This window comes from Electrophorus electricus, chromosome 3, assembly GCF_013358815.1.
Source record: "Electrophorus electricus isolate fEleEle1 chromosome 3, fEleEle1.pri, whole genome shotgun sequence".
Classification (NCBI taxonomy): domain Eukaryota; kingdom Metazoa; phylum Chordata; class Actinopteri; order Gymnotiformes; family Gymnotidae; genus Electrophorus; species Electrophorus electricus.
Genome location: NC_049537.1, coordinates 468,506 through 492,500, shown reverse-complemented (window position 1 = coordinate 492,500; position 23,995 = coordinate 468,506). Strand labels below are relative to the sequence as shown.

Sequence of the window (23,995 nt, the reverse complement as noted above, 5' to 3'; positions counted from 1 at the left end):
CTAACCTGGTGTTAACTTTATGATTTTTGTAATCAGAAAAAAATATTTATCTTCTACATTTTTGATAAATATTAGTTAAATAAATATCAGTTAATAATGTGATCTGACCAGAACTATGAGAAAGACATTTTTTTCTCATTCTATCCCTTCTCTTCTGCACCACACACCTCATGAAATATTTAATGTGCTCCTGAGTGACCGACCTTTTCTCCTCTTCTCTTCTTCTCTTCTTCTTCTCCTCTCTTCTCTTCTTCTCCTCTCTTCTCCTCTTCTCCTCTCTTCTCTTCTTCTCTTCTTCTCCTCTATTCTCTTCTCTTCTTCTCTTCTTCTCCTCTTCTCTTCTCTTCTCTTCTTCTCCTCTCTTCTTCTTCTCTTCTCCTCTCTTCTCTTCTTCTCTAATCTTCTTCTCTTCTCTTCTTCTCCCCTCCTCTCTTCTCCTCTCCCCTCCTCTTCACTCTTCAGTTCTACATCTGTTGTCTCCTCTTTCCTCTCTATTTTGCCACTTACTTGCTTTTTTACACCTTTTCTCCTGTTTTTCCTCCCCTCCCCTCTCCTCCCCTCTCCACACTCCCTCTGTGCAGGCTGTGCCTGGTGTGAGGTGTGTCTCCATGACCCCGGCATCACCAGGGTATTCCCTGCTGTGTTCACCCCGACACTGTTCCCTGCTCCCAGGTCTGAATTCTAGCACAGTGCTACCAGATCTGTGGCTGGTGTCCTGTTTAATCAACACTGATGAATATTTGATGGTGTGCTGGTGAGTGTGGAGGAGGCCAGCCCTGTTCTCATTATCTTCCAGCCTGGTAGTTCCGTCTCTCCACACACTAGCCCTGCCTTCAGAGAGACGCTGTAGGAAGGCTCAGGCTGAATGTGCACACACACACGCACATAAATATATAAATACACACATACACACCTGCACATGCACATAAATACATTAAATACACATACATGCACACACACATATAAATGCATAAATACACACATACACACATGCACATTCACATAAATACACATACATGCACACATACACACACATATAAATGCATAAATACACACATACACACACATGCACATTCACATAAATGCACATACATGCGCACATACACACACATATAAATGCATAAATACACACATACACACATGCACATTCACATAAATGTACATACATGCACACACACACATACATATAAATACACACATACTTATATGAATACACAGATACACAACATACACACCAAAACTCACATATATATATATACACACTCACACACAGTTCCTGTGATCCCATGTGAGTGTCACTGGTCTCCCACTCTGACTGCAGGAATTTCAGCCAGTGATCAGGTTCCATAATCTGTGAGCTCCTTATGATGGAGTCCCATATGGAACTGTGTGATGAGCTGTGTATAATTACGTGATGAGCTGTATTTAACAATGTGATGAGCTGTGTATAATTACGTGATGAGCTGTGTATAACTGTGTGATGAGCTGTGTATAACTATGTGATGAGCTGTATTTAACAATGTGATGAGCTGTGTGGAACTGTGTGATGAGCTGTGTATAACTGTGTGATGAGCTGTGTGGAACTGTGTGATGAGCTGTATTTAACTGTGTGATGAGCCGTGTGGAACTGTGTGATGAGCTGTATTTAACTGTGTGATGAGCTGTGTGGAACTGTGTGATGAGCTGTATTTAACTGTGTGATGAGCTGTGTATAACTATGTGATGAGCTGTATTTAACTGTGTGATGAGCTGTGTATAACTATGTGATGAGCTGTATTTAACTGTGTGATGAGCTGTGTGGAACTGTGTGATGAGCTGTATTTATCTGTGTGATGAGCTGTGTGGAACTGTGTGATGAGCTGTATTTAACTGTGTGATGAGCTGTATTTAACTGTGTGATGAGCCGTGTGGAACTGTGTGATGAGCTGTATTTAACTGTGTGATGAGCTGTGTGGAACTGTGTGATGAGCTGTGTGGAATTGTGTGATGAGTTGGATTTAACTGTATGATGAACTGTGTGGAATTTTGTAATGAACTGTGTGGAACCGTGTGATGAGCTGTATTTAACTGTGTGATGAGCTGTTTGAGATGTTTGAGATCTGAGTTCATGTTTAGGATGTGTTTCATGCATAATGTATCACATTATCAGTTTCTTTCCCCGTGTGCAGACATCAGTGATCGATATGCCGTTCACCAGCACAAATGACCCACAGCAGACCCAATCCTCTGAATCAGTCTGATGTGGTCATCTCCTGACCCACGGACAGGAGAGCTGGTCGAGCTTACCTGGTTCAGGTGTACAAGCAGCCAGATCAGAATAAAGCCCTGCACTTCCTGTTTGTGCAGTTAGAAAGGTGTGGTCAGTTGTCTGTCAGGCAGACTGCCTGTTTCTGAAGCCTGTAAGCACATGTGTTTAGCTGCAGCTGTAAGCTCTGTATTACTGTAAAACAGGTCTGTTTGACCTACTGCTGAACAGGGGAGTTACGGGTCTCATCTGAACATGGGTTACATGGGCATGGTCGTCTATTTTTTTAATATATTCTGACATGTTGTTTTGGCTGGACGTGGTCAGACTAAGGTTTGCCCAGTTGGCCTAACATGACCCAGCAGACTACACGACCATGGCGAGGCACCAGTACACAATAAACACAAACTTAAATGGACAATCTTCATGTTTTGGCTGGAAAATCAAGAAAGAAAATGATTAGCCTTGATAGCCGGACGGTCTAGCAAACGTGTGTAGTCTCAATATCTTAATATCATAACTGAATCAGAATATTCGAAAAGTGAACATGATTTACATTATTTTCAATCGTAATCAAGTGTATGTTTTAATGGCTACTTTTATTTCTGCTAGAGGAACTTTTGCGTGATTGTGCTGTAATTACTGCCTCCTCCTCATCCTCTCAGCAGTCAGTGACGTCATTCCCTCTGTGATTCCGATGACGTAACGCTTCCTTGTGCCAGCATCATTCGCTACAGTGTGAAGAGTGACGTCAAGCTTGTGTTGCCCTAACATGGCCAACAGGTCCGTGTTTGGTTTGGAGCTTCTAAGACAGCTTGTGTTGTTAGAGAGACGAGCATGGGGTGTCTCTCACAGACACTCATCAGAAGTGTTCAGAGCTGCGTGTAAAGGCCCGTGTGGCCGGTTTGTACAGACCAACCATGAGCTCCGGAGGCGAAACGGGGATAATGATGAGGGGCGCGTGTGTTCAATACAAGGTCAAAACGTGCGGCGCCCAGGGCCAGAATGAGAGAGCGCGCCTGACATTTATACGGCCAGACACGAGAGGACTGACACTTACCGCGCGAGCAGCAGATCACCGCATAATAATGGCACGTGCCTTCCATGACCAGTGTTTCTGGTTATTGGACGTTATATTAAATATATTTATTTATTATTAAATTATATCATACTTAATAATATTAAATCATAGCCAATTTATTTTTGAAAATTTAGGTTTTTATTACCATTATATTTTAGATCTTTTAACTGCGCCAGACTAAAGGAAGCAGGTTGAACGTGACGCGCGCGACCGGATTTATGTGCGACTAGGCTCGTGGCCGCTGTTATTAGGGTCATATTAGAAATGCACGGAGTGTGTGTTCATCTGCATGCGCCGCTTTGAAGGCACCTAAGAGAACTTGACCTTCATTCCTCGCTATGGAGCACCTCCGCGGAGCTCCAGCGGGGTCAAACCCCGCTTATCAAATATTTTTCAACTAAAATGACGGATTTATTAAACAAATACGTTTTTCGTCTGACTCTGAACCCCTTGTGATTGAAATTTGCCGCTGTGTCAACAGCGTTGCCGCCTCCACGCTCGAGCGGCGGTCGGAGGCTGCCGGTGAAGATTACCGAGCAAATACAAGTTGGAAATGAACAGCATCCGGAGACTCCGCGCGGTGGGCCCTTAGCTGACATCCCGTCCTCGGGCCTTCGCTCATGGTCATTGTTATAATATAACCGACGGAGAACCATGAACGTGCCTTCCAGTCCGCATTACAAAATAACATAATAATAATAATAATAATATAACAATAATAATAATAACTACATGATAAGCCGCAGTTACACCACTGACTCATGTAGCATCGTCGACGGTGTTGTTGATGATGATGACGATGATGACGAAGGACACGTTTTGTAGTTGTACGATAAATGCGGATGTAAGCAACACCATGTATTTAGAACCCATCGCTGTTTTAGAGGATTCGTAATGTCTTAAATTATTTTTGTGCGCTACATTTCTGTGAAGTTTTGGGTCGTTTTTGATAAAGATGAAGGTTTGTGCGACAAAAGGAAATCGCGCCGATTTTCAGTTTTTATCTGTTTGGCTTAAACTGAGACTGAGAGAATGAGAGAAATAACTAATTCTTTCTTTTCCTTTTTAGTCCCTGTTCTAATATCCTACCCGCTTTTTAATCATACAGGCTAATGATGAATATAAATATAAATATCGTAATTAACTATGTATATTTTTTATTTTTATGTACATTACATTACAGCGTTTTGCTGACGGTTTTATGTTTATTTTTTAAACATTTCCGTGTTTGCTCTGAAGGAGAAATTAGGAGAATCGAGAGAAACGCCCAAGAGAAGAACGTCACACGACAAACACTGAACTACATTAACTTCCGGAATTGACGAAAGTAAACGAAAGAGCGTGAAATCTATTCATCATATATGTGCAAAATTCGTTCAAAACCCACATAATTATTATTATATGTTTACACTTTCACTCGCTTAATTTTGTCCTTAACCGTTTAGCCCGCGCGGTTTATGCCAGTTGAACTTTCACGCTCGATGTTGCTGATGAGAGTTTCTTGATTAATAGATCCATGTGGCAAACAGGCTGACATATGGCGCGCGAAGCAGCTGGGGCCGGCACCTAAGGCGTGCCCTGCGGCCATTACCATATTAGAGTCTTTTGTGCCGTCAGACAGTCGGACTTCATCTTGAGCCTGCGCGCGGAAAGACAGCACCCTAGAGCTGTTTGATATAAGCGCTCAATAATGCATCACTCTTCAATTTGCAAGAAAGCTGTGCGTGGCGCAGAAATACTGCGGGTGCGCCGCTCCCCTGTTGAAGCGCATGGAAGCAAACGGCTGTTTAGAGCAAGTTTAGAGGAAAACAGCAGGGAAAGTGAAGCCACGGCGCAGCCGCATGCAGAAAAGCAATTGGAGAAAAATGCGTAACGCAATACTGAGAGTTTTGTTTTGTTTTTTTCATTTAGCTGCACAATTTAGGGAGGGCAGACGGAGACAGAAATGTAGGCGTAGCATTCCAGATCGAATGAAAGGCACTTTCTGAGCTGTCCAAGCGTAAACTAACGTCGAAACGCTGCTATAACAATTAAACTGTGACGACACAAAAATTATGGCTAAGTTTTTCGACCACGGGTTTATATATAAATATTTAGGGGATTTGGTTTGTTTGCTTGCTTGTTTTTATAATAATAGAATAAATAAAAATGCAATAAATAAAAGTAGAAGATAACTGTAGTTACAATTCTAAAGTAAACTGTGTGTTAAGTCAAAATCAGAAACTCAGTGTAATAATCACGGTGTGCTTTTCCGCAGATTTAAAGGATCCGTACAATAGCTCGTGTTAAATAAGAGTCGGTACCTTTACTTCGCGGGGAATCGTCCGCGTTTACTCTACCGCGCGGCTCTCTTCGTCGCCAAAAGCCAAGCACGAGCAATAAACGCGCAGTCCGTCGCTCCAGCGCTACTCGTGCGACCGCTTTCATCACGCGCTGCGGTGGAAACCCCGATAGCTGTCTGAAAATATTGCATTTTATATCAGCAAAGCGCGATGAATATTGCATCACTCACATTTAACATTGCTTTTAAAGGCAGCACCCCGAGCCTCCCGGATGTGCTCTTCAATGCGCACTGAAATATTTGCAGTGTCACTGACCGTTGTGAATACACAAAGTTGTCAAATTAAAATGTTTTCTCATGCTGTCGTTAGGAGGCAAGGAGCGAGATCTTTTAATGGTCATGTTTTCCAGATCTCACTGATACCGTTTACAGGCGACCTGATCTCCAGGTTAGGCGCGTGTTCCCTGTCAGTTCTACGGTCTCGCGTCCTGTTCTAGCCGCGATCACTTTCAGAAAATACGAGCGAAACGCACGTGTCTGGTTTAGACATTTGTGGAATGTCACAGGGCCAATAATTGCCAGGCAAAATTAAATATGGAGAGTCAGAGTTATGTTTTAAGAAGATTCTTAGAATACAATGGATAAAATCAACATACACGACTTTAGACCTAACGGTGGTGATTTTGCGAATGTTTCATGGTGTCGGTTAAAGTGATTCCCATGTATCCTATTTAGCAGACATATGCAGAGAAGAAATGCCATTTGTATGACATGGTACCATCCCATTAGGCTAGCGATAATAATTACTCAGGTTTTTAATTAGCGTCTTGTTGTATTCAGTTTATTAATTTTCCAAACCTCAGGGCATGAATTATTTAATAACCCGAATCAAGGGTATTCGAATTTAATGTTTAAGTAGCCATGTACAGTTTATGTAATGGCTTAGATTTTTAAGGCCTATCTTTCTGTCTATCTATCTATCTATCTATCTATCTATCTATCTATCTATCTATCTATCTATCTATCTATCTATCTATCTATCTATCTATCTATCTATCTATCTATCTATCTATCTATCTGTCTATCGTAATAGTAGAAGTAGTAGTAGTAGTAATAATAATAGTAATAATAGTAATAATAATAATAATAATAATTATTATTATTATTATTATTATTATTATTATTATTATTATTATTATTATTATTGCTGTTGTTGTCTATTCAGGACAAGGCTAAATAGAGAAAGGACATTACAATACTGAGATATATTGGTACTTTATTGTTTGGAAGATGCTCCAATAATAAGTGAAATCATGTGAATAATTAATAATGATAATGACAGTGATGTTAATAAAAATAACTATAAGGATAAAATTGTAATATAATAATAATAATTATTATTATTGTTGTTGTTGTTATTATTATTTATTTATTTATTTTATTTTAAATGATATGCCAAACTCACTACTGCGACAGCGGAATAAGTTTGGTCTCGGTTGGTTTAAACTTTTAAGACCCTCCATTTTCCAAAATAATTCGTCGTGTTTTTATCACGTGTTAACCGCAGACTCACTGCTCCGCTCCTGCTCTCGATGCCGAAGATTTTCTCTTCAAAATATCGTCAAGCTTTCATGTGGAAACGCTCGAGTGACAGGAAGTCATATATATAAGCACAAATATAAGTAGGACAATATGTACAAATAGAATAGAAATATCAGTGTAAACGTGCATCATTTATTTTAACTACTGGAAAAAGTAATTATTAAACTAAATTATGCATTAGTGTGCACCTTGAACAGTCAGCCGTTATTCAGATTGCACATAAATGGTTCCTTTATAACTAATGAAAATGATTTACTAGGCCTGGTTTCCGGTGCCAACGGCAGCTGTGCTTTTTTGCTCTGGGGTAGACTTATTACACATTACCAAAACCAAAAGAAATAATAAAATATTCAATAAAATACAGCCCCGTTTTGTTTTTCTTTCATTTATTTAGAAGATTACCGGGACGCGCGCCCCACAGAGTTGGATTTGGCTTACAGAACAGAAGAAAGGAGGACGAAAGGACAACAGAGAGGGGGATCCGCGCGCAACATCACGCGGCTGCCGGACAGTGCACAGGTATGACTCAATGAGACGTCTCATGATGCACGTGGCCGCTGTTTGTAAACATACTTGTGCACAAAATAAATTACTACTTACACAACTTTTTTTTTTCTTCTGAACAATTAACACGACAAACAACGTTGTGTCTTTATGTGAAAACAGGCATTAAACAGTGACTTACACCATCCACAAAGGTCTACCGGTAGATATTCTATGTAGTGCTTTTTTCAATGCATAGAATGTTTGCACTGCAAACCAAAGTATACAAAAAAAGAAATTCTCTTTTTTCTGGATTCTGCTCCATCATAATGTAAATATAATTACCGGACACATGCTAGTGTTATTGATCTATTACTGGAACTTTCGTATGAAAATGCCACTGACAGATAAAATTAGTCTGTTCTGATTTGCAGAAATTGGGAGTCGATTTATGCACGTGAGAAAGTGTCATTTGTACGTATATATACAAAAGCATTTCAATATTTCTAACCGATCTAAATAATAATATTAGGAAATAGATTTCAGTGCAATTTCAAAACAAATACAAGCGGTGGTTGCCACCTTTATTTCGCACTCATAAATTAAAAGAGACTCTCCTCTTTTCTTTCGTTCTGTCTTTCTCGTTTTTTTCCTCTGTTTTCATCAGAGATAACGTTTTAAACACTGCATGATAACATTCGATAACGTTCAGACGGTGATAAACAGAATCTGCTTTTGACAGATCAATAAATTTCCAAACACAGCAGTTCCCGATCATAAATGAATAAATACACAAATACGGAAATAAATTAAATTCTATATAAACTGACACTAACTAAAACAAGACAGGGGTATGAGGTAATCCTTCAATGGCTATTTCATCGATTAAAACAAAAGTTACTGGGGGGAAAAACATACTTCACTAAAATAAATTTCAACGTGTCTAGTCTCGCGATGATTTGGAAAAGGCATCGCTGAGATCTTAAGGACAGTTTTCTCTTCGGAACATCTTCGGAAGTAGTTCGTCCGGATTACCTGCGATTTGCATACTTCACATTCACCAGTACTGTGAAAACCAACGGATGGGACAAGACGCCTCATAAACCAAAAGAATGCTCTTATTTGTCAAGACTGCACCAGTACGAAACCCCACTGCGTGGAAAGCAGACCGAAAGCGCTGTTTGTATGATCCTTGGTCCCCAAACTCAGTCAAAAAATGTTCTCGTAAGATCAGTGAGCAGCTGAAAATTTCAACCGTTTTTGTTTTTGTCTTTGGTTGCAAAACCAAACTCGCACCACGTTCTTTTTAAGGTCCAGTTTCTCTGCTATGGCAGCTATTTTCTCCGAGGACGGCCGCGGCTGCACGGCGAAGTAAGCTTCCAACGACCTTTTCTCGGGCGCCGCTATTGAGGTCCGCTTGCGCTTCTTCTCGTTCCCGTTGAAAATGTCGGGTTTGCTCATTTTCTCTCTCTGGGCCCCCTCCGCCTCCTCCAGCCACGCCTGCAGGATGGGTTTGAGCGCGATCATGTTGTTGTGCGAAAGTGTTAAAGATTCGAACCTACAGATCGTGCTTTGGCTGAGCGAGCCCACCCCAGGAATTTTCAAGTTTGCCAGCGCGCTCCCAACGTCCGCCTGCGTCACCCCGAGTTTGATTCTCCGCTGTTTGAAGCGCTCCGCGAACGCCTCCAGCTCCCTCGGGTCCGTGTCCGAGTCGTTGATGGAAGCCAGTCCGTTACTGGCGAGTCCCGGTGCGCCCTGAGCGCCGTTGTGGTGTCCCGGCAAGAGGCCGTGGTGGGTCAGCGGCGAGTTCATGTTGATAGCCGCCTGGTGGGAGAGGTGGCTTAACCCGTGCATGTGTGAGTGCGCGTGCGAGGACGTTGAGATCAGCCCCCCGCCGCCGCCTCCTCCGCCGCCCCCGGCACCCTCGTGCGCGCTGGACATAAGAGTTAGCGACGGCGAGTTGAGGTGGTCCATGAGGTCCGGGGGCTCCAGATTCTGGTGGTGCGGGTGATGGGGGTGGTGGTGGTGGTGGTGGTGGTGCGCGAGGGGCACCGTGGACGTGGACGAGCACGGCACGCTGTTCATCGTGTGGTACGTGGCGTCGGGCTTGAACGGGTGCGTCTTGCCCTGTGACACCGCGATGTCGACGGCCGCCAGCGCTTCGGCACGCGCCAGAAGCGTCTCATCCAGACTAGCGAAGATGTTACTCTGCAGCTACACGCGGACACAGAGAGAGAGAGAGAGAGAGAGAGGGAGAGACAGAGAGCGCGAGGGGAGAAATAAAAGAGAGACGGAGAAGAAGAAAGCGAAAAAGAAGAGTGAGAACATGCATGCGAGGAGCGCTGTCAATACATAGAGAACATTCCTTTTACAAGCTCGCGGTCATAAACATTCATTCGGAAAGGATGAAGCGGGAGTCTTCTGTGAGCGTGCTCTCAAAAAAGATCACAAGAATTCAGCGGATCGCCGTGGAATACATGAAAAAAACATTAAGCGCCGCGTGGCAGAAAGTGCCTCGCAGCGCCGCTTATTACCGAGCTCGCGTGCGACTCAGCTAGCGAGAAAAGCGAGAGAAGTTTGGGCTCGTTTACCTGTGGAGTCTGCAGACAGGCTCTCCTGATAGCCTCCGAGCTCGAGTGCAGAGTCGTGTACTTGTGCTCAGGTAAAGTCGCGTGCATGGCGAAATGTGGCTGCTTGCTGTTCATGGACATCATGTTTGCGAGCGATCCCTCCCCGAAGAGCTAAAGTGCAGAGGAAAGGAGGAAAAAATACAGGCTCGAGGAAAAAAAAGTGCAGAAAGTTCGAGGTTGTCGGGCGCTCCGGATGCAGTGGTTGGCGGTTTGAGAAGGCTGCAACGAGCGGGTGCAGCGAGGACGCCTGCCGTGTATGGCTCGCGCTTATCTGTCTCCTGTATGGCTGCGCTGGGCTCGAGAAGCGCTCTTACACCTGAGCCCCTCACATCTCGTCAAGTGAGCGCGCCTTCTCTCGCGAGACATTGAACGCCACAGCCCGAGAGAGAACGGCTGCTTCAAGCGCGATTGACTCTCGTGTCTCCGTTGCGCCTCACGTCTTGTCTTCTTCTGCACACCGGACTGGCCCAGCGCGACTTCCACACCTGTGGACTGGTTGCGCATGCGTGAATTTTTTCCCATGGATTTTATGGCGTGTAAATGTATTACGGACATGTCATTTTAACAGTGTAACCTTTTACAGCATAATTACGTATCAATCCGGCCTGTCGAAAAGACTCTCAAATGCATTGATAATAAAAACACTTTTTCATACTCTTAAATAATATTTTGAATAATAACCCGTTCCAACGTTTATTTGTGACATCCCACCGATTAAACGAATTTTTAAATTCAATTATGACAAAACAAAAGTTTGGGTTTGTCTGTGGGGAAAAACGGATTCGCAAAAAGTCATGGTTTGGTATTCTCAACATGCCATTTTATTTGGGCAGCCCAAGAAGAGCACGAGGAAGCGACAGTGTAAGTAATGTGGCCGCCGCGTTCCGCTTTTATCAGCGCGCACAGCTCACCCGCCCGCTGCGGACGGTTAACGGGAGGCTGTCACGCGCACAGCTCAACGCAGGCCCGAGCTCATCACTCAGTAACGCTGTTCAAATTCTACATGATCTCCAGCCTGCCCGGATAGGCCAGATAACCCTGCTATTATTATATTATTATTCAGTATTATTAAGCAGGCTTATTGCCGAGATCTGAAGTGAAAGGCTTGGTAGCAGCATTTAAAACCTTGGTTTATTATGCAAATGAAACGGTATCATGTATATTTCACCAACCTTTAATCATTACATAAAAGTTTAATTGCCTAACCGTGGAATGTTTGAACAAATGAAGTGTCGCTTCATTTAAATTAATTAATTTCTTAAAAGACTATGTACAAGATTACGGTGGATATTAAACCAATTTGTTTAGCAGTTATCTGCCATCTGATAGCACGAGGCTGATACTAATTAGAGCACAGACCACGCCCACTATTAACAATTATGACTCGCGCTGTGCACGAGGACCCGTAGACGCAGCTCTGTCTCACGCGCCTTCATGCAGCTCCAAGAGTGGGGATGTCGGGGGTCGGCGAAACTTGCAAATTAAATTATTACAAACATTAAGGGGCTTTAACAGTGAAGTATAAGTATACCTAGAAGCAACCACACAATCTAGTTTTGCTATTTAAAAAAAAAAAAACCGTCATAACACTAAAAATTCATTTATGGACATTGAAATTACCAACGAACATCACTTAATGAGTTCTTAAAGTCATTACATTTATTTTAGTAGAGTTTAAAGTGTTACAGCTAGACAGCCCGCTTATGTAACATGATGGACACTTAGATAAAAACATAAGAACATCTATAGTTCATCTAAAGAACAAATAAAAGTCATTGCTATGACTGTATTAAAATACTCATCACGGTGAGAGCTGTACTAGCAGAACATTCCCAACATCTAACACACATACAGCTGACATTATTACAAAATGAGAAACAAACTGCTAAGAAAAGGTAATAATGTCCTAAAACGCAGAAAAAGCAGTGAGGCATCATTTCCAAAGGAGCTAATCTCCTGGTGTAGTTAATGTGAATCGCCCTTCTGAATCAACCCGGCCTGCAGACTGGCACACCATCATCATCTCACATATCTCCCTTTATTTATTTATCTTGGACAGTTTGGAAGGACTGCAGGTTGCTAAGGTAACAGCACTCTTGCGCTTCTTGGATTCACCAGAAGCCTCTGCTTCCTTTCCAGCCGCTGCGCTGCTTCTCCCAGCATGCCATGCTGGAATGCTGAAGGGGGCGTGGTTTTTGGCCTCGCTGAGGTCACGTGCTGTGGGTATGGTCTGCTCCTCTGTCACCGTGAATGGGTCAGTCAAGAGGTCATCACCAGCCCCCCGATCTGCTGTCAGGGGAACGCAGAACTCCGGCAACGCCAGAGGCGGCTGAGAGGTCTGGCTGCTGGAGCCCTCGCACTCAGCCATCATGGAGTCCAGCTCAGAGATCTTGTCCAGGTACGCAGCATCCATGCTGTCCTGGCTGTGTCCTGCAAGCCTGTCCCCGCTCGGTGGACATCTGGCCTTATTCGTGCTCAGGGACGTACAGGGGTCCTGCCAGACTCCCCATAATGTGCCCTCGGCCGGCGTCGCTGGGCCTTGCATGCCGACCGCGATACCGCGGTCTTCAAACCTGAGCCGGCGGAGGTAGGGAAGGCGTGGGGTGTCTGGTCTGGCCTCACCACGACCTGCAGGACTCCTGAGGCTCAGACAACTGAGGGAGGACGAGGGTGTGGAAGGGGTGGAGGGGATGCCAGCATCCTGGAGTGCCTCCTCCCCAGCTCCACACAACAGGCCCATCCCACGATGCATGCCTGACGTAGTCAAGAGTAAGCCACACCCATCCGGGAGACCCATCGGAGTTGACTTCCTGTCCAAGTCGGTGTAGACCGAAGGTTCCTCCATTTCGCTCAAACTCCTCCGCATCGTGGCTATCCTACTACGCTGGACCCCCTCGCCCTGCCGCTCCACAGAGGCAGAGCTCCTCCCCTGGGCTCCTTCTGTGGCCGGGGCCCCGCCCCTCCGGCTGGCCGCCATTTGCGCCTCCAGTTCCTCTATGTAGGTGTCGCTGCGCTCCAGGGCTCTCTTCAGCTGGCTCAGCTCTCTCTCATAACGCTGGACCTTCGCCTCCAGAGCTGCAACTGTGCACCTGCCAAACCTGACGTTACAACACACGCAAGGCAGGAATAGACGCAGTCAGACACGCATGCATCGAGACTGCTTTCTCTACACACACAAAAATACATACCCTTCTCTTAAATTCATAAAACAAAAACAGTTGACGAGAAAACTCGTTATGTGTATGGTTAAGCCCCCCGTTACCTGTGGGGGAAGGTCTTACTTCTGAGGAGACCGGTTCTCCACTTCCGTCTTCAAGCGCATGTTTCCTTGGATGAGGTCGACATTCTGGGACCGCAGGGTCTTGTTGGCCTAAGGGACAAGACGCAGGTTTTTCACTCCAGAAATCTTTTGATTAAGCAACTCAGATGGTCTCAAAGCCAACAGGAGCCACAGAGGAACTGTGCAGCAGCAACCATTTTCCACTGAGAGGGACGGGGTCAGTGAAAGTTCACACACACACACACACACACACACACACACACACACACACACACACACACACGAGCCTGCCTCACAGCTGCACAGGGAGCAAAGTTATTTCATTACAGCCAGGCAGATGTTCCACAGCCAAAGGTCCACTCTCAATAAACAGCCCATCAGGAGTGTTTGGTGCAATACTGGCTAAATGACCAGTCAATTACCTTTAACAAAGCGCCATGTTTCTGTCTAAACTTAAGGAAAGTCAAGCTCTTACTTCTTTTAGCTTGTCCATATCCTGCTTGAGTTTCTTACAGAGATCACTGGCAGCTCTGAGCTTATTAGCCGAGTCCTCCAGAAGGCTGTGGTCGGCTGGAGTCTCACTCCGAGACACCAGGACGGTGCTGGGTTCTAGAGCAGTGTTCAGTTGTGCCTCAAGGCTTGAGTTTTTGGTCTTCAGGTTCTCATTCTCCTTCAGGAGGGTTTCGATTTCCTCCTGCAAGACAGACAATCCAGTGATTCATAACAGGGCCTCTTTCATGTGAAAAGGTTAGCTTCTGTTACATACTTAAAACAGCAACACTCACAAAGGCACCCCATAAGCGTGAAGCTTGAGAGGTTACATTAAAAAAAAGCTCCACACCTCATATTCTCGCAGTAACAATTCCCCACGGGTCTTTCTGAGACACTTCTTAACAGAATAGCTTTCATTTGAGTCGCTGTCATTTGTTGCACCTGTTATAACACACAGAAGAGGCGAGAGAATTATAAGGCAAATCAGAATGCAGAACGTACTCTGTACACATGCATACAAACACGTTTTAACATACATTTTTCATATCAACAAACAGCAGACAACAGAGAAATAGATTCTAGCTAATTCTACCACAAACTCATCTGGGTTTAACAGGCTAAAGCAAGCAGATCGTTACCGATAATCTCTCGGCATGGATTTTCGGGAGTTATGGCCACTCTGCAGGTAGGACACTGGCTCGACTTCTTCAGCCAGACGTCAAGACAGCCAAAGCAGAACACGTGGTTATTACAGCAAATGGTGGGTTTGCGAACCTGTGGGTTTTAGAAGTTAAGAGTCAAATGTTGTATGTGTAATGAAACTAACACCTTTCAAAAAGTACAAAGTGGCAAAACATTTTGAACGCTGTGTTCTGAAATAAAGGAAATACAGCTAGATAGCAAGACTTCAAAGAGAGACACTCTCCAGCAGGGTTGGTTAACACTAGTTACAGTTCAATATGGAAAGACCCATGATGGTCCGCTAGCTGAGCTTAGTTATGAGCTAGCATGTTACCTAGCGAGGGACTAACCCCAGTCCTGGTTTACATCTGTGAGAGGAATTCAAATATCAGGCTAAACTTTTCCTTTAGCTAACCAGTCTAGTTTTAGGTACGTTATCAAAGCAGCCAATCAGAACCAATGAGCTAATTAACTGTTATCAGCCAACACACCCTTAAAGCCCTTAGCCGGGGTAGCTAACCCACTAACTCACCCCAAAGCCCTTAGCCGGGGTAGCTAACCCACCTTCAAAGCCTTTAGCCGGGGTAGCTAACCCACTAACTCACCCTAAAGCCCTTAGCCGGTGTAGCTAACTCAACCCAAAGCCCTTAGCCGGGGTAGCTAACCCACTAACTCACCCCAAAGCCCTTAGCCGGGGTAGCTAACCCACCCTCAAAGCCCTTAGCCGGGGTAGCTAACCCACCCTCAAAGCCCTTAGCCGGGGTAGCTAACTCACCCCAAAGCCCTTAGCCGGGGTAGCTAACCCACCTTCAAAGCCTTTAGCCGGGTTAGCTAACCCACTAACTCACCCTAAAGCCCTTAGCCGGTGTAGCTAACTCAACCCAAAGCCCTTAGCCGGGGTAGCTAACTCACCCCCAAAGCCCTTAGCCGGGGTAGCTAACCCAGCCTCAAAGCCCTTAGCCGGGGTAGCTAACCCAACCTCAAAGCCCTTAGCCGGGGTAGCTAAACCACTAACTCACCCCAAAGCCCTTAGCCGGGGTAGCTAACCCACCCTCAAAGCCCTTAGCCGGGGTAGCTAACCCACCCTCAAAGCCCTTAGCCGGGGTAGCTAACCCACCCTCAAAGCCCTTAGCCGGGGTAGCTAACCCACCCTCAAAGCCCTTAGCCGGGGTAGCTAACCCACCCTCAAAGCCCTTAGCCGGGGTAGCTAACCCACCCTCAAAGCCCTTAGCCGGGGTAGCTAACGCACCCTCAAAGCCCTTAGCCGGGGTAGCTAACCCACCCTCAAAGCCCTTAGCCGGGGTAGCTAACGCACCCCAAAGCCCTTAGCCGGGGTAGTTAACGCACCCCAAAGCCCTTAGCCGGGGTAGTTAACTCACCCAAAGCCCTTAGCCGGGGTAGTTAACCCAAGTCAATAACTGATAGTTTCGGTACCTTTCCGAGGCAAATCTGGCACGAGATCGGTAACGTGAGCGACAGAGTGACGTTCTGGACGCGCGACATGTTTGGGTCTCAAAATCCAAATTACGATCCACACGCGCTACGGCGAGCCGGAGGGACCACACGCGCTACGGCGAGCCGTAGGGACGCTCCTGTAGTGACCCGGAGAGGCGGCGGTAGCCTCCGTTCCGGTGAGTGTTGGGTCGCTGAGACGCCGAACCGCATTTAAGAGAATACGGGTAACCCGAAGCCGATGACTCTGGTGCCTCTTGCGTATGATGAAGAAACGGCGTGACTTAAGGAGTAAAGCAGACGGGATGGCCGGTGGCGTCAGAGGCGCGGAGCTCCCGATTCATCGCCACGGTGCGTGGCACACGGCCCTACAGACCGCTGTTATGGACTAACCAATATTAGAACTGAACCGCTGGGAAACACCGTTGTCCATTGATTGAACGGCGATGCTGCAACTCCATTACTGTCATTTTTACAGCTGTGCCTCGGCATTAAACTACCGCGCGGCTGTGTGAAAACTACAGGCTGCACCTCTGAAGAGTGCATGGTTTCCTTTCGCACTCACACTAGCTTTGTCCACTTTCTAGCTACTTCAGTCACACTTACTGTTCTTAAGACACCTGTGATTACCCTGTGACACCTTGTGCCAAACGACTGTGGTGAAATCCTAAACTGACTAAAAGGCCCGTTCCTCAAATTAGTCTCAAGCAAAAATAATTAAATTAAAATCGCACTAACTCATAAGAATAAGCCAGAGAAAACTGCTCAAAGTACAGGTTTCTAATGTATCAGGAATGTGCTGGTGTCGTGGATTCTCTGTTTAAATGTACGTGGAAGGTTTAGCAGGAATTTAAATCGTGTAGACCGGAGCAACTCAACCTCCAGCTCCTCTGGAGACCAGCGTGGAAACGCGAGATTGTTGAGTCAGTGCTTCTGATTTCGGTTTAGTCAGCAAAGTCTATAATGTATGAGGCTACACAACTAAAATCTACTTAAAACTCACACACTATTACAATGTATTTTTGTACATTATAATTAATCATTAGTAAACTGCACCCTTTGATATGAAGCACAGGAAAAATATATACAATTTCTGTATATCACATATTTTTTACCAGAAGTTATTCCAAAGCGCTGAAAAGCTTAAAGGTGCACCAGGGATGGACAAACTAAATTTGGTTTAATTAAATAGTTTTTATCTGGGCAGATTATGAACGATACATTCTGAATGTCTGTGTCTGCCTGTACTGTATTCATGGTAATACAGAATCCTCACAAATATATGCAGTTATGAATAGAGAAAGTGTGTGTGTGTGTGTGTGTGTGTGTGTGTGTGTGTGTGTGTGTTACATAATATGAATTTGTATTTTGTTCCTACTTCCAGCAGTTAATTCTTGTTATATTTCTGTTTCTCTCCCTCTCTCTCTCTCTCTCTCTCTCTCTCTCTCTCTCTCTCTCTCTCTCTCTCTCTCTACCTTTCCAGTGTTTTCCGAGTTTCCCATATAAACCTGGTGTCATCCAGTATGATGTCATCATGATGATGCGTATATCCCCTCAGTACACTGAAATGCCACTTTTATCCACTGGGTTCCCACTCTTACAAACGTTACTAACAAAGTTGAGATTTGGTTTATTTACCCACTCGGGTGTGTGTGTGCAGCTCTACTGCCACAGAAAGTTGCTGTCTGTTCTGACTCATTAACTCCATCACGGCACATTCTGGAAACTTGCAAACTTATACTGTAACATACTGTAATGTGTCAATAAAACACTCATTCTCTGTGCAAATAAAAAGCCATCCAGCACCTTCATAAAGAAACGAACAGTGTTTGAATGTTCTTTGATCTGATGAGCATATTCCTCCTTCCTTCAGACAGTGGCTCTGTAATGGTTTACTCATTCATTGGTGACAGTCAATGAATCCCAGCTGGTAGAGACCCCACTCTCTATTGATCTCATCCTGGCTGCTATTTTTCATCCTATAAATGACGTGGATTGACAGATTCGCCCTGGCTGGGTGATTTATAGGAGTGGGCGCGTGACCTGTGTGTCAGGCCTGCGCAGCCTGCCGTGCTTCCATGGCAAAATGGCATCTTTACCATTTTGCCGGTAAAGGTTTAGACTGCCTTAGAGCTGCTCGTGGAGACGCCAACACCTGCGCTGACCGGGTGACCTTTTCTCCATAAAGCCAAACCACTGACAAATGATTACATTAATTAGCTCATCTCTGGTCCGCTCCCTCTATCCTGCCCCCCTGCCTGATCCCTAACACACACACACACCACTGGTGTGACAGGTGTTTTTCAGCGCTGCAGAAGTACCATAGCGCTGCATTGCTGAACTCTTGGGGCGATTCAGACATTTTGCCCCGTCACCTGCAGGTGGAACGTATTGATTAGTGCTGCCTCTGACAGCGATCGCTGTGGTGATGAGGAGAGCACCATGGCGACAGATTGTACCAGTGGGATCCTCCCCTAAACTCTCGGTCTCGGCAGGGTAGAGTTCATCAGCTGGAACTCCAACAGAACCCCATTAAAACCTCCACAGGGTTCATCTGTTCGTTAGCGCTACACACATGACTCACGTGGTCTGCAGTGTGTAGTGTCGCATCTCAACCGAGGAAGGTCAAAACGTGAGAAGGAAGTGATGTCACCTCAGAGCAGCCTAGCTCACTCCAGGACAAATGCAAAACAAAAGAATCTTTCAAATCTTTAATGCAAAGCAAGAGTTGTCATCGTAGTTCTTAAGACTCGGGGAGCTACTTGCATTTCTCTCTGTCCCACTCTCATGCTTTGTCTCTCCCTTTTTCTCTGTCTGTGAGCCTCTTTTTCCCTGAATCTCTCCCTCTCTCCCTCTCTCTTCCTCCTCCTCCCGTATCATACTTACTCCTCCTTGCAACCGGTCACAGGGAGCAGTGCTAGGAGGAGCTGTGCATGTGTGGTTTTTATTGGCCTGAAGGTCTGTCGTGTGTCTGGCCCTTTACAGAGCACCTGCGGCCCCTCTCAACCTGCGAGGGTCTTCGGTACCCCCCCCCACACACACACACACACACACACCCTTCCACTCTCAAGGGCCCTGGGGGAGAGATGGGGGATTGTTATAGAAATGCTGTCTTCCACTGGCCCTGTCTACCCCTTCATCCCATTCCTGCCCATCTGGGGGAGGATCAGGACAGGGTGGCACCCGAGAGCAGAGAAATGGAAATGGAAATGTGAAGGTATGAGAGAGTAGTGGAGAGATCAGCGTCAGGTATCACCTAAAACACAGTTAGCACGTGTCCAATAAACTGGGAATAAAATTCCCGAACTTGTCATGATCACCCTGTATCACCATCTTAACTTAGGCTAAAGCATAACCCCTCAGTTTCACACCTCAACCAGGATGTTATTAAGGCTGTTTCACACTGAGCCGGTTGTATCACAGACGGAGAGAATAGCGCAGCCGAGACATAAATACGCTTTCTTCTGTACAGATCCTTCAGACTGATGGGCCTCCTACAGTAATGGAGGTTCTTCACTTCTCTGTTGCTTCTTGCTAGACTGTAACTCAGTTCTCTGGTGACTGCCACATTGGTGAGAGTCAGTGTGTCTGCTCTGAGCACAGTTACACAATTATCTGAATTCAGGGAGCATCTGTCCAAGCAGCAGAGGTACTGATCCCTGATCGGCTCTGAGTGACTCTGTACACCCCCTTTACACAACAGTTTATCCAGGCTTGTTATCAGATTAGCTCCGCCCACTGAGTGTCATTGGTCACTGCCCCAGTATCATTCTGCTTCATCCCTCCTCTCCATATCCCTCGGTCCTGAGAATCGGAATATCGCTTTGGGGAAATTGCATACTGATGTTTATTTTTTCTTTTCAACTTTGAAGGCAGACAAATTGAGTTCAGGATAATCAGATATTTTGTCCATTTTTAAAATAATTGAGTTCTTTTATCATTTGTGACAAATTTTCTTGTCTAAGGGGTCAGTCTGTTCTGCAGACATCACACACACACACACACCTGTTAAACACTGCAGACATCACACACACACTTGTGTATAAATGCATCACATCTCCTCTGACTCGACCTGGACTCCTCAGTCTCTCTCTCTCTCCCCTCTCCCCCTCTCTCTCTCTCTCTCTCTCTCTCTCTCTCTCTCTCTTTCCTCTCATGGTGTTTTCTCTTAATTAAATTAGATTTAATTGTGTTTTTGTAATTAAAAGGTCTTTGAATAGAGGAGATTACAGTCTGACCAGTTGAATCTACCACAGTAAAGTTCAACTAAAGCTTGTAGTATATTTGTTTTAATATTTTGATGTGTAAAGGAAGTTGGAATTCAGCCTCAATACTTTTTTTCACAGCATTTTTTACCATGCAACATTTTTCATTTACAAAACATAAATTCAAGACGTTAATCTGGTTTTCAAGCATACATACTCTTACACACACACACACGCACACACACACGTACACACACCATAAGGGCTTATTAATTATTTGTGACCAGTTGACTTCATGTTGTGCTGCCAGTGGCCTGGTCAAAGATTATAATTACCACTTTGCTGTTTGTATCGTATTCATCTCTTCTTGCTCTTAGTACTGTATTACCTTCTCTCCCTCTCCCCCTCTCTCTCTCTCCATCTCTCTCTCCCTCTCTCTCTCTCTCCCGTACACAAGACCAAAAGTGCAGGCACATCATTTATTGATAAGACAAAAAGAATGTAATGAAATTATCAATGTTCTTGAATTAATTATGAACATGATTAAGAAAGGGAAAATCTCAGGAGCTGAGATCCCATTACCCTTTTGTGTCTCAGGATTGCTTTCATTCAGGGAGAAGCAGAAGGAGACGACCAGGCTTCTGGAGTCCAGTGCTCCTTTCCTGTCCGGCACGGAGCCTCTAGCCCTGCACCCTGAGCCTGTGCGTGCGCTCCCTCCCGCTTTCTCTGGCTTGGCCATTCCGCACGGCGGCGGTAGGCTGCTGTCCCGGCCTGCGACGCCGTCTTCTGCAGGAACCAGGTGAGCCACCTCCTCTGCGAAGGTCCTGACCTCCACAGACACTCGGAGCAGAAGGTAAGAGCAGCACTACAGCGGTTACACACCTGTCCTGCTCCACCCAGCTCTCCACCCGGAGACACTCTACATGTCCCTCCAGCTGGAGGTGAAGAACAGGTGTTGCTGTAATGGTTGTGTGGCAGTGTGGCTTTGCTTTGATGTTACAACGGTGTGAATTTACCTTTAGTAATTATTAACCTTTCAGTAATTATTACCAGGGTGGTTGTCTCTGTCTTAAAAAATGTTACTTGAAAAAATCTGTAAGATTTAATTTGTCAGGCCATGAAAAAAATATTTGCTAACTTTCATAAAATGAAAAATTTAATTAACTTCTTAATTTACATATTGACCAATATTGTAACTAAATGTAAAAGTAAAGTTTTCAGTTCAAATAAACAAGACTTGTAGAGAGCCTGGACCGACTGAGCCTGCGGTCCTGAGGATCAGAACTCCTCTCACTTAATGTAAGCCTGGAAGATTATTCAACTGATGTATTTTTGTGTGTGCATGGAAGTGCATTGTTAGCATTGTATTTATAGTAAACGTTAAAATTATATACAATTTAAAATTCAGGCATGATAATAGATTATAATGATAGCAACAAATACATCAAAAATGTAAACAAAATAAATTGGAATTGGGTTAAAAAGTGCTAAATAATAATATAGATATTTACAGAACATATTAGTTATTTTCATAAGATTATACTAGAAAAATTATTCACATTAAATATTTGAGATTTGACAAACTAGGAAGTAAACTGCATATCAGGACTACGCAGTTTGAACAACTCTGATTAATCATTCATAGTTATATTGAAATATTTTAATATCTAATTAAATCAATTATATCAATATATAATTAAATTATCTTTTAAAATCATATACATCTGTTTGTTGGGCTCGGGTGACATAGCACCCTAGCTGGAGTGAGCAGAGGAGTGTTTTGACCATGGAGTGATGCATTATCTAGTCTACATTGAGAGGCTGATGTGCTGTGTGACAGCGTCTGTTGGCAATTACTGTTCTCTCTGCCCACGAGGGAACCACTGCAGGAGGCTATGGTCTGTCTCCTGGGGGGCTTCACTCTCTCTACTGCTCCATCTCTTTCTCTCTTCTGTTCCCTGCTTCTCTCACTCTCACACATCCTGCTCACACCAGGCACACGCCCACCCCCCATGCACACACTCACACACACACACACACACACATACACACACACACACACACACGTGTGCACACGCAATCTGCATTGCAAACCAAGCCGAGAGAGAGTACAGAAGCTGTATTGTACGGGACAGAGCGGGACAGAGGTCGTAGTGGACAGACCCTGTCCCGCGGCTCTGCCACTGATGACCCTGATCTGTCTGACACTCTTTTCTGCAGAGTTCATTATTATGGACCAATACTCTCTACACTTTAACCCCGAGTATAAGAAGACTTATTATATGATAGCTTCTTATGACCTGGTACTATAGTCCTGTTGTACTGCCGTTCTACGGGAAATTATAGGCACTGAAAGGGTTAACAGGAACGCTGTCGTCCAGCGGGGAATTAGAGGCACTGAAAGGGTTAACAGGAATACTGTTGTCCTGGCCATTGATCCTCATATTGGATCTCCCGCTGCTGCTGTTACTGTATATGGCCTTGCGCTATCAGCCGGTGACGATGGCCCCGTGATAACGGCTGCTCCTCCAGGGCAGATACAGTTTCTCTGCTCTGCCGGGACTCACCACACCCACGTGATGCTGATCTCAGGAACTTTTTACTTCAACGAGTAAATTCAGACTCTTATCAAGTTACTGTCTAGGCGTCTTCCAATTGCACAAATATGTTAGCCTGTTTGTCACTGGGCCGCTCGCCGGGAGAATGTGGAATTAAAAGGCGTCTGCTCATGGTTGATAACGAGACAGATTTGGGAGGAGACGGTTGGGTTTTATAATCAGGGAGGTTTTGTTGTAAGTGCAGCAGTTGAGCACTAAATGGGGTGTAATGTGCAGTAAAGCTCTGAGAGGCAACGATCTCTCCTGCGTGGGTGTGCGAGCCAGTTCAGTCGTTAAGATGACACCAGCCAAAACAGGCGAGGTGCCTAACAACCCGCCCTAAATTCACACAGCGGTTTTAATTAGCAAAAGTTCCAAGATTCCAACACTGTAGTTGATGTTGCGTGTGTTGCGCTAGCAGAAGCCAACGAGTTTCCTAATGCAGCGTTTGGAACATAACGGCTCCCCTTCTCCTCTTTCAGGGGAGGTTTCCGGTTTCCAGCAGCAGCGTTTGGGGAGAGAAGGCGGCAGTAGCCGCGGCTTCGTCAGCCCGCAGCGTGCCACAGCAGCGGGGCTAGCCAGGCAGCATCTGGTGCCCACTGCCTGCCAGCGCCGCACGGCCCAGATGGCATGTTAAGCAGGCTAATTATTTCCACACAAAACTCTGAAATTGCAGCTCGCCAGGGTACAGTTTCTCGTGCTGAATTTTCCTCACTGGGCGTTGAACCTGAGAAGCTGCAGTGCTGTGATCAGCAGGCCGGAGTTTCAGCCAGCGGAGTCTCCGTTCTGTCGTACTAGCAGTTAGCATTTAGTGCTGTTGTCTGGTTGTACTCAGTCTGATTCTGTGCTACCGTAAATTAATCAGGCGTGAGAATATTTTATTTATACAACCATCTGCACAAAGAGGGAGAAAATAATAAACACGTCAGCAGAGCAGCGACACAGAGGGTTTGTTGAACTGTGCTT

The 23,995-nt window shown here is 45.1% G+C and overlaps 2 protein-coding genes across 3 annotated transcripts; both read right to left on the bottom strand.

Annotated features, from left to right (window-relative positions):
* Positions 1–8,280: 8,280 nt before the first annotated feature.
* pou4f1 (POU class 4 homeobox 1) lies at positions 8,281–10,585 on the bottom strand. Of its 2 annotated transcripts, none has more exons than XM_026996046.2 (2): positions 10,284–10,585; positions 8,281–9,906 (listed from the first exon to the last, which is right to left on the bottom strand). In XM_026996046.2, exons 1-2 carry the CDS (start codon positions 10,404–10,406, stop codon positions 8,923–8,925), a joined length of 1,107 nt encoding a protein of 368 aa, XP_026851847.2. In that variant the 5' UTR covers positions 10,407–10,585; the 3' UTR covers positions 8,281–8,922. The 2 variants fall into 2 exon arrangements, with proteins under 2 accessions (XP_026851847.2, XP_026851848.2); XM_026996047.2 differs by having other exon boundaries at positions 8,281–9,900.
* Positions 10,586–11,959: 1,374 nt separating this feature from the next.
* On the bottom strand, positions 11,960–16,359 carry obi1 (ORC ubiquitin ligase 1). Its single transcript, XM_035524766.1, has 6 exons — positions 16,210–16,359; positions 14,733–14,868; positions 14,444–14,535; positions 14,078–14,296; positions 13,604–13,692; positions 11,960–13,420 (listed from the first exon to the last, which is right to left on the bottom strand). The coding sequence occupies exons 1-6, from the start codon at positions 16,276–16,278 to the stop codon at positions 12,361–12,363; spliced, it is 1,665 nt and encodes a 554-aa protein (XP_035380659.1). The 5' UTR covers positions 16,279–16,359; the 3' UTR covers positions 11,960–12,360.
* Between the last annotated feature and the right edge of the window lie 7,636 nt (positions 16,360–23,995).

Bases quoted from the DNA above. Each gene is read 5' to 3' on its own strand.
- pou4f1 (XM_026996046.2), bottom strand. From the start codon at position 10,406: ATGATGTCCATGAACAGCAAGCAGCCACATTTCGCCATGCACGCGACT. The intron at 9,907-10,283 runs GTAAACGAGCCC...GTCCGCGTGTAG, and splicing joins CCTGTCTGCAGACTCCACAG to CTGCAGAGTAACATCTTCGC.
- obi1 (XM_035524766.1), bottom strand. From the start codon at position 16,278: ATGTCGCGCGTCCAGAACGTCACTCTGTCGCTCACGTTACCGATCTCG. The intron at 14,297-14,443 runs GTGTGGAGCTTT...TCTGTCTTGCAG, and splicing joins TGTTACTGCGAGAATATGAG to GAGGAAATCGAAACCCTCCT. The intron at 13,421-13,603 runs GTAAGACCTTCC...TTGTAACGTCAG, and splicing joins GAGAACCGGTCTCCTCAGAA to GTTTGGCAGGTGCACAGTTG.